Genomic DNA, 10,641 nt, shown 5'->3' with positions numbered 1-10,641 from the left:
CTTCAGGGGTCATGGGGGAGGCTCTGAGAACACTTTCCATTCCAGAGGTTGCAGAGGAAGAGGTTCTGGAACCAGCAGGAGCACACCCAGACACTAACTTCCAAGCAGATTCCCCCTGCTGCCTCCCCAAGACTGGGGGAAGGAGGGTTCTGAGCAGCCGGCTGCCTCTACCTGCTTAAGGGAGGGGTCCAGCTGATCCCTCTCCCACTCCACGCAGCTCCTGCGTCTTTGCCAGGGCAGCAGTACAGAAGTACTCCAGGAGACTGGCAGTCTTCTCGTGGGCAACAGTCCACCTAAACTATCAGACAGCGCCCCCGAGAAGTGCGTGATTGTCCCCTGAAGCAGCAGCTACAGCAGCCAATGGAGCCTGGAGGCCCCAAGGCAGCCCCTTGGCCACAGCTACAGCTGCCACTGCAGCCTAAACGGGAGCTCAAGCAGGCAGCTCGGCTCCTGGAGCAAGGGTAAACCAGGCAGGGTGAGGAGTGGCAGCAGGTCAAGGGTGGACCAGAGCATGAGACACAGGAGTTATGGGGACAAGTCAAGGGAGGACAGGCAGGGCAGCAGGGGCAAGAGCAGGTACAGGGTGGGCCCGGGAGGCTGGGACAAGCAGGGCAGGGAGCTACATTAGAGGGACAGGCAGTGCAGGAGCAGGGGATTGGGGGACAGCCAGGGCAGGGGAAGGCACAGGCAGAGGGGGGACAGGACAGACAAGGAGAGGCAGCAAGTGGACCATGCCTGGAGCGGGCAGGAGGCTCTTGGTGGGCAGCCTTCTTATTCCGAGGCCCCAAGCGTAGGCCCAGAGAGAAGTCCATCCAGCTGCAGTTGCGGCCAGGCTGGGGCTGGGTGAAGGGGAGGACAGGGATGGAGTAGGAGGGGCGGACAGTGGGGGGCAGGATTAAACCTAAGACATGCTGAGCCTTGCTGATCCTTCAGGGAGCTCAGCCCTCCACATCCAGCCCTCCCCTTCCAGGCTGCCAAAGCTCTCCTGCTATCCCCCTCCCCTGAAAATCCTCCAACAGCACCAGATCAGAATGTGTTCTTCAAATATGACGTGTATTCCCAGACTTCCAGTCCTTTGTTCACACTGGTCCTTCTGCTCCGAGTGCCCCTGCTCCCTTCTCCACCTGGTGAGGCCCTGTCATCTCTGAAGTCTTCTCCTTTACTTAATCAAAAAGCATTTCTTTCTTTCTTCCTCTCTCTCTCTCTCTCTCTCTCTCTCTCTCTTTTTCTTTCTTTTTGGAGACGGAGTCTCGCTCTGTCACCCAGGCTGGAGTGCAGTGGCGAAATCTCAGCTCGCTGCAATCTCTACCTCCCTCCTGGGTTTCAAGCGATTCTCCTGCCTCAGCCTCCCGAGTAGCTGGGACTACAGGCACACACCGGCATACCTGGTTAATTTTTCGTATTTTAGTAGAGATGGGGTTTCACCGTATTGCTCAGGCTGGTCTCAAACTCCTGAGGTCAGGCAATCTGCCCGCCTCGACCTCCCAAAGTACTAGGATTACAGGCGTGAGCCACCTCGCCTGGCCTCAAAAAGCATTTCTTGAGCTCTAGGCTCCTGTTTTCTGTCGGAGTCTCTCCAACACTGACCGCCAGAGCTGCTGCTTCAGGTCTCCCTAACAGCTCCCACAGGGGACTCGGGGAAGCAGCAGTGGCCGACAGCAGCGGCCACAGGAGGGCTCTGAGACACAGAGTCTGGGGTGTACTTGGGAGCTGGCAGAGGCGGCGGCGGTGAGATGCCTGGGTTCTAGGAATTTCCAGAGAGAGCAAGTCCCGGTATGAGTGTGGGGGTGCCCAGCTGTCTCTGGAGGACTGACAACCAGCCTGGCCAACTATTATTTGAGGCCTAGTATGCATGGGACACTGATCTTGGTAGTGAACAAGATAGCTAAGTTTCCTCTCTTACGAGTTCCCGTAAAAGCAAGGGGTGGGGTGAGGTGGGGACAAAAAACAAACAGGTAAACAAACACGTAACTAAGCTTATTTCAGGGCGTGAGAAAAGCTATTCTTATTATCCCAGGGGGATGTGATAAAAAGTGACTCAGAGAGGTGACTCCATCAGAAGTGGCAGTTAGACCAGCCCCTAGTCAGGTATGACCACCCTTAAGGGCTCTGGGGAAGATGCAGTCTGTCAAGCCCTGGCACAGGAAGCAGAGCTGACTGGGAAGAATGGAACCCAAGTGGCTGGACTATGGAGAAAAATAAAGCTGAGAGAGGAATCAGGAAGGCTGGAGGTGGTCATCTAAAATTCAGGGGTCAGGGAAGGTGTCATTGAGGCAAAGACATGAGAAAGAGAGAGCAAGCCATGGAAATATCTAATGAGAGAGGCTGGGCGCGGTGGCTCATGCCTGTAATCCTAGCACTTTGGGAGGCCGAGGGTGGTGGATCATGAGGTCAGGAGTTCAAGACCAGCCTGGCCAAGATGGTGAAACCCTATATCTTCTAAAAACACAAAAATTAGCTGGGCGTGGTGGTGGATGCCTGTAATCCCAGCTACTCAGGAGACTGAGGCAGGAGAACCATCTAAACCTTGGTGGCAGAGGTTGCAGTGAGCCGAGATCGCGCCATTATACTCCAGCCTGGGTGATAGAGCAAGACTCCGTCTCAAAAAAGGAAAGAAAAAAAATCTAGTGGGGGAACATTCCAGAGAGTGGGTGTTGCTCCAGACAGCAAGTGCCAGGAGCAAAAGGGAGAGCCATAGTGGCACAGGTCAGAGATTAAGGCAGGGGTCCTACCATGCAGGGCTTTGTGTGCCACGGCAGGGACTTGGATCTTATTCCAAGTAAAAAGGGAAAACCAGCTGGGCGAGGTAGCTCACACCTGTAATCCCAGCACTTTGGGAGGCCAAGAGGGTAAGACTGCCTGAGCCCAGAAGCTTGAGACTAGCTTGGGCAGTACAGGGAGACCCAGTTTTCTACAGGAAATTAAAAACATCATCCGACTTGGTAGCATGAGCCTGTAATCCCAGCTACACGGCAGGCTGAAGCAAGAGGATCGCTTGAGCCCTGGAAGCAGAGGCTGCAGTGAGCTGAGATCACACCACTGCACTCCAGCCCGGAGCACAGAGCAAGACCCTGTCTCCAGTAGTAATAATAATTAAAAATAAAAATAGGCTGGGCATGGTGGCTCACACCTGTAATCCCAGCACTTCAGGAGGCCGAGGTGGGCAGATCACAAGGTCAAGAGATCGAGACCATGGTGAAACCCCGTCTCTACTAAAAAAATACAAAAATTACCTGGGCACCTGTGGTCCCAGCTACTTGGGAGGCTGAGGAAAGAGAACTGCTTGAACCCAGGAGGCGGAGGTTGCAGTGAGCCAAGATCGCGCCAATACACTCCAGTCTGGTGCCTGGCAACAGATCAAGACTCTGCCTCGAGGCCGGGCGCGGTGGCTCAAGCCTGTAATCCCAGCACTTTGGGAGGCCGAGGCGGGTGGATCACGAGGTCAAGAGATCAAGACCATCCTGGTCAACAGGGTGAAACCCCGTCTCTACTAAAAATACAAAAAAAAATTTTAAATAAAAAAATAAAAATAAAGGCCGGCATTGTGGCTTACACCTGTAATCCTAGTCCTTTGGGAGGCTAAGGTGAGCAGATAGGTTGAGCTCAGAAGTTCAAACCCAGCGTGGGCAACATGGCAAAAACTCCATCTCTACAAAAAAGACAAAAAATTATGGCTGGGCGTGGTGGCTTACCCCTGTAATCCCAGCACTTTGGGAGGCCAAGATGGATGAATCACCTGAGGTTGGGAGTTTCAGACCAGCCTGACCAACACGGAGAAACCCTGTCCTAAAAATACAGAATTAGCCAGATGTGTTGGCGCCTGCCTGTAATCCTGGCTACTCAGGAGGCTGAGGCAGGAGAATCACTTGAACCAGGAGACAGAGGTTGCAGTGAGCCAAGATGCGCATTGCACTCCAGCCTAGGCAACAAGAGTGAAACTTCATCTCAAAAAAAAAAAAATTGTGATAGTGCACTCTTGTAGTCTCAGCTACTTTATGGGCTGAAGGATCGCTTGAGCCGGGAAGGTCAAGGCTGCAGTAAACTGTGTTCACACCTCTGTACACCAGCCTGGGTGACAAAGTGAGATTCTGTCTAAAAAATAAATAAATAAATAATAAATAATAAAAATAAATAAGATAAATAAAAAGAGAAAACTTCTGAGGGTTTACACAAGAAAGTGTGGGGGTCTTCTTGGCCCTGCGCCTGTTCCTGGTTAGAATGTTTTGCTTCTAGGCTGGGCGAGGTGGCTCATGCCTGTAATCCCAGCACTTTGGGAGGCCGAGGGGGTTACCATTAGATCACCTGCGGTCAGGAGTTCGAGACCAGCCTGGCCAACATCGTGAAACCCCCGTCTCTAGCAAAAATACAACAATCAGTCTGGCGTGGTGGTGGGCGCCTGTAATCCCAGCTACTCAGGAGGCTGAGGTAGGAGAATCATTTGAACCTGGGAGGTGGAGGTTGCAGTGAGCTGAGATCGTGCCATTGCACTCCAGCTTGGATGACAAGAACAAGACTCTTATCTCACAAAAAAGAAAAAAAAAAAAAAGAGAGAATGTTCTGCTTCTTGTATCATTGTACAGCAACTTTGGAAATCAATTTGGTGCTGATAAAATTGAACCTGTATATACAGTTTGACTTAGTTCTTTTTTTTTTTTTTTTTTTTTTTTTTTGAGACGGAGTTTCGCTCTTGTTGCCCAGGCTGGAGTGCAATGGCTCGATCTCGGCTCACCGCAACCTCCGCCTCCTGGGTTCAGGCAATTCTCCTGCCTCAGCCTCCTGAGTAGCTGGGATTACAGGCACGTGCCACCATGCCCAGCTAATTTTTTGTATTTTTAGTAGAGACGGGGTTTCACCATGTTGACCAGGATGGTCTTGATCTCTCGACCTCGTGATCCACCCGCCTCGGCCTCCCAAAGTGCTGGGATTACAGGCGTGAGCCACCGCGCCTGGCTCAGTTTGACTTAGTTCTATATCCTGGAAAAACCTGTGCATCTGTCTGTTGGGAAACATGTACAAGAATGTTCATGGCTACATTGTTTATAACAGCCCAAACTGAAAACAACTCAAACATTCACCAACAGTAGAATGAAAAAAAAAAGTTCTGGTATATTCATGCAATTAATACTATGCAATAATAGGAAGACAGTAATATGTGTAATAACTTGGATATAGCTCACAAGTTGAACAAAGTAAGTAGGAAGCAAAAAGTAACAGAGTATCATTCCATTTATAGAAACTTCACAAACAGGCAAAGTTGAACAGGTGCTAAATGCATACACAGGTGCTAAAACTATAAAGAAAAACAAGTTTCTGTGTTTACGATCTTTACAAATGTCAGGATGGGGGTTTCTTCTTAGAGGACTGAGGGAATTTTGAAAGGCATGCATGGGGAACTTCTGAAATATAGAAAATGCTCCTTTTTTTTTCTTTTTTAACCTGGATGGCAATGAAATAGGTATTGCCTTTATTCCATTTGTCCTGTATACTGTTTATAATATATTTATATACTCTGTGCAGAAGTAGGAAATAAAAGTACTGCTTCTTCCTCAGCTCCCTGCCACCTTGTTCAGGTCGTTAAGCTGACATTAGAGACTTCCTAGTCCATATGCTCATATTTCCCATCAGACCTTGAGAACAGTGATCTCTTTATTTCTGGTACCTATCAGAACCTGCATATAACAGATGCTTGGCCAGGCACGGTGGCTCACGCCTGTAATCCCAGAACTCTGGGAAGCCGAGACAGGTGGATCACGAGGTCAGGAGTTCAAGAGCAGCCTAGCCAAGATGGTGAAACCCCGTCTCTACTAAAAATACAAAAAAAAAAAAAAAAAAAAAAGAAAATTAGCCAGGTGTGGTGATGGGCTCCTGTAATCCCAGCTACTTTGGAGGCTGAGGCAGAGAACTGCTTGAACCTGGGAATTGCAGGTTGCAGTGAGCCCTCATCATACCACTGCACTCCAGCCTGGACAGCAGAGCAAGACTCCATCTCAAAAAAATAATAAATAAATAAATAACAGATACAGTACTCAATAAATGTTTGCTGAATTGGATTGAATTGAATTTCTCAACTCTCTCATACCGTAGAGAGATGGGCAGCTGCAGGAGAAGTGGAGGAACCCTGCTATAGTGAAGAGAGCTCCGGACCGCCAATATCTGGGTTCCCATCTCAACGCTGCCACTTCCTAGCTGTGTGATATTGAGCAAGTCACTTAACCTCTCCAGTTCTTGCTCCCTGCTCTGTTAAGTGGGGATGATAATTGCTGGTTCTCTGGACTTCCCTGCCTTGGCCATTAATGTACATTAAATGAGATAATGTACATGTCTTGCACAATACTTGGAACATAGTAGGTGCTCAACGATGGCTTCTCAACAACCCCCTCCTCCCAGCTCCACATCTTTTCTTCAAAGAAGTCCACCGGAATGGGCAGTCAGACACCAAAGTGTCGGCTGAGGCACAGATGTCGTTTGGTGAAAGGCTGGCAGACAGGGAGATGTAACTGAAGCTGAACAGAACCCAGGCAGTTGGTAGGAGTTGGCAGGGGAAGCAGGATGCCTGGGTTCTGGGAGTTTCCATCCAGGGGAAGTCCCAGGTGTGGGTGTGGGAGTGCCATGCTGGCCCCACCCAACACCCCGGCCCCAGGGGATGTGGGCACAAAGAGGAAAGTGGGTCAGAGCAAGGCTGGGACTTAACCCCATTGGTCCCATGACTTCTTTGTTTGCTCTAGAGGAGGCACAGCCATAGAGAGGGCCACAGTCCTCTTTCAAAGGGCTCCCAATTTCTTTTCAGATAGGAAGAACCTTGGCATTTGGGCAGGAGGAATTGGAAGCTCTCCAGTGGACAGAGGGGAGAGAACCCCTATCCCCTGGATGGAGATTCTGTGCAAAGCAGACAGCTACATCTATCCACACATTGGCTGGCAGACACTTGGAGCACTCGCCTCACACACACTCCAGGTAACTGTGGAGGCAGACGTGCTAGCTTCAGGGAGTGGGACAGGTCAGGACTGGATCGGGGGAGTTGGGGCGTGGTACAGCAGGCTCACAGGAGAAGACTTTCTGTCTGGTGAGGCTCCAGCTGGGCAAACGCAGGAATCCCTCACCCCAGAGGATTTGCCAGCATGGGGCCTGGCTTTCTGTAGTAGAATCTCAAGTCTCAGCCTGTGAGTCCTCTTCCCTCTCTGTCTCTGTTTCCCTTTCTGGAGGAAATGAACGCATTCAGGTGTCTCAGAGTTCTGCTATGACCACGAGGAGGGGCTTACCATCTTTCCCTTATGGCATATTGAAATCCGGGCAGGTCACAGGAATGGAAGGCCCCTCTTCTTTTTGGGGGAACAGAGTGGCTGAGAGCCAGGACCTCAACGCCAGGGCCTTTGCACATGCTTTTGAGCGGCACATAGAGTTTGCTGCCCTTCCTTCTCTCTAATCTCCCCTCCTTTTTTCTCCAAAGGCTTTCCTGACCTCCTTGGCAGGGGAGAATACTCCTCTGCTCCATTCTCTTGGTCCCTCATGCCTTTCTACGCTGATTATTCTAGTTGCAGTTTTGTGGATTATTTGGTTAACATCTGACTCCAGTAGACTGCAAACCAGCCAGGGACCACACCTGGGTATTCCCAGGACCTAGCACAGTACTTAGCACATAGTGGATGCCTAATAAAGATTTGTTGAATTAATGAATGGCGCCTGTTCAGGGAAGAAATTCCCAGAGCTGGCCGGGTGCGGTGGCTCAAGCTTGTAATCCCAGCACTTTGGGAGGCCGAGGCGGGTGGATCACGAGGTCGAGAGATCGAGACCATCCTGGTCAACATGGTGAAACCCCGTCGCTACTAAAAATACAAAAAATCAGCTGGGCATGGTGGCACGTGCCTGTCATCCCAGCTGCTCAGGAGGCTGAGGCAGGAGAATTGCCTGAACCCAGGAGGCGGAGGTTGCGGTGAGCCGAAATCGCGCCATTGCACTCCAGCCTGGGTAACAAGAGCGAAACTCTGTCTCAAAAAAAACAAAACAAACAAACAAAAAACAAAAAAGAAATTCCCAGAGCTGTTTAGGCTAATCCTAAAATCCTGAGCTACAAAATTAAGTCCTTAGTCTATGTGGGGATCTGGGCAGCACTGGGGCTGGTAAGGACCTTCCACACACAAACTCACTCACCAGGAGAGTCAAGGAGCTGGCAAGCAGCAGAATAGGCCTGGTACAAGGCATGGGGTGGAGCAAGCACCAGAGGCAAGCCTGGCACCAGCACTGACACAGAGTCTGCCTAGGGAAAGGAGGTGGGAGAGGAAAGGAGGAAGGGAAAGGAGAGGACACATGTCGTACAAAACATGTTTTCATCACGCTCTCCCTGGGTGCCCTGGTCTCCAAGCCCTGACAGCACTTCCATACCTTAATGATGTCCTTGGGGACTGCAACCCGCCACCCCCATAGACATCTGCCAGACACCTCTGAGCATGGCATAGGACATCCCCACACCACCAGATTTGGGCATAGGGAAATGACCTGTTCAGTGTCCTGATGCTGGAGGGTTGGGAGGGGGTGAGGGTAAAAATTAGGGTGGGGCAATTTTCACCCTCACCATTGCACCCCACCCCCCAGCATCAGGACACTGAATCGGTCATTACCCCATGACTTTCAGGTCAGGTGTGACATCCTTTTCCCCTCCTCAGAATCTCTCCTTTTGGTCTTTGCTCTGGGGTGAGGGGAGCAAAAAAGCCTGGTCTAGGGCCCCCAAGATATCATTTCTCCAAGTTGCCAGAGTGACAGAGTGGAGCAGGCACACACAGAGCAAAGCCCAGAAACAGGGATAACCCAAGGGAAAGAGGAATGAGGGGAGCCCCCTCCACCAGTTTCCAGAGTGGGAAGCCCTCTTCCCAAGCCTCCTCCGGGAATCTCTGGACAGAAAGCTGGCTCTGCTGCAGGCTGGGGAGTGGAGGGTGGGGAGAAGAATCTGAAGCCCTCACAATGCCCCTCTTCCCTGTCCCCCAATCTGCTGCTGCTGTTTGGTTTGACTTCCAAACTGCTGCAGTGAACAGACCCCAGTCACTGGGTCCTGGGGAGGGGCGGTAGAGGGGGCGGGGTGGAGGCAGTGGGAATCCCAAGGGGAGGGGCCGGTATAGGGCGGGTCTTCCTGGGCATCGCTGCTTGGCTGCTGTCCTCGGCTGGGGACGAGGAGGCCGCCCGAAGGGAGGAGCTACAATTACCAAGACGGATGGATAGACAAACGCCCACCAGAGACAAAGACTCGGGCAGACAGACTGACAAACCAAGACAAAGGGAGGGCAGAGACAGTTGGAATTCTGACTCCCTCTGTCTTCAGAGGCTACCCCAAATGTTTTGTCCTCCGATTTAGCTTCCCTGGCCCCATTTGCTACCTAGATGCACAGTCTCAGAGCTCCTGCTGTTGATCTTTGGGACCAACCCTGAGGCCCTCTACAGAAGGAGAAGGGAAGAGTTCAGAGAGATGGTACCCAGCAGGGAGAATGTCACAGGTGGTGCCTGGTTCTGTGTCAGAATGCCCGGCCAGGGAGGGAGTGGTGCCCTCGCCTGGTTCGTGAGGACAGGAGGCTCATTCACTGTAAACCAAGTACAGATGTGCTGGAAGGGGGAGGGGGAAATTAGGGCCACATTCCCAAACCACAACTGGGCCCGCCCTCCTCCCGCCAGCCACCACTAGGGCAGGGAAGGAGGGGTTAACTTTGCAGCCTCTTGGCCGGATCCCTGCCACACAGGCAGGGCGCCATCCCACCCGAGCCTGGACGCCTGGGTCCAACTCCCTGACACCCGCCCCTCCCACACTGCTGAGAGCTGCTCCCAGGGTAACCAAGCAAAGTCAACAGCAGCTAGGCCACCTGGGGACGGGACCCTGAAGTACCTAATCCCAGCTCTTCCTATCCCTGGAGTGAAAGGGAGGGCTTGTCTGCACCCCCATTGCCGTCTCCCGTTCTCCTGAGATAGCCACAGCATGCGTCTTCTTTCCTCCCTCTTCTTCACCTGACTTTGGCTGTCAAAAGCGGCCTTTCCCAGGAGGGAGGACACCTGGCCCCCAGGAGGCAGTGAGGACAGAGCAGAGTAATTCCAGTATGGAAAATGTGACGTGACCTGAGTCTGTGTCCCAGGTCCTGGCCACCCTGGGAGCATTGCTGGGGAAGGTGCTTTGGGTCTATCTGTCCAGCCCACCAGCCTAGCTCAGCCTCTCTAATGCTCCCCTTCTCCTCTTTCTCCCTCCCAATTCCAGTCCCCATGGGAATGTTTGGGATCCATGCACAGAGCTTTGGACTACAGATCCCTTCTTTTCTCTCCCTCTGTCCTCAGTAGAATAGAGAGTGAAACCACTGGGTTCTCACTCTAGGGTTGAGAGTCTATCTCTGTTGAAGCAGAGAATGCCCCTATCAGCCACAGACACTGACTCTCGGCACTGGATGCACAGGCACGCGCACTCACATATGCACACACACACACGCACACACACACACCCCCACACCCACACCCAGAGTCAACAACATTCATGGCACATCTACCAGGCAGGCGGGCAGGCAGGCAGGCAGGCCGGTGCTGGCTAGGGCAGACACACACCCTCTGCCTGGGCTTTCTCTCTCACACCCAGCCCAAGGCTCCTCCCACTCCAAGCCACAGTTCCTCCTGCCCTCC

General features: G+C 52.0%; 1 protein-coding gene across 1 annotated transcript; it reads right to left on the bottom strand.

Annotated features, from left to right (window-relative positions):
• Positions 1-835, bottom strand: LOC141584998 (uncharacterized). Its single transcript, XM_074401963.1, has one exon. The coding sequence runs from the start codon at positions 810-812 to the stop codon at positions 294-296; it is 519 nt and encodes a 172-aa protein (XP_074258064.1). The 5' UTR covers positions 813-835; the 3' UTR covers positions 1-293.
• Positions 836-10,641: the final 9,806 nt, after the last annotated feature.

Source organism: Saimiri boliviensis, chromosome 7, assembly GCF_048565385.1.
Source record: "Saimiri boliviensis isolate mSaiBol1 chromosome 7, mSaiBol1.pri, whole genome shotgun sequence".
NCBI lineage: Eukaryota > Metazoa > Chordata > Mammalia > Primates > Cebidae > Saimiri > Saimiri boliviensis.
This window is presented reverse-complemented; position numbering and strand designations above follow the sequence as displayed.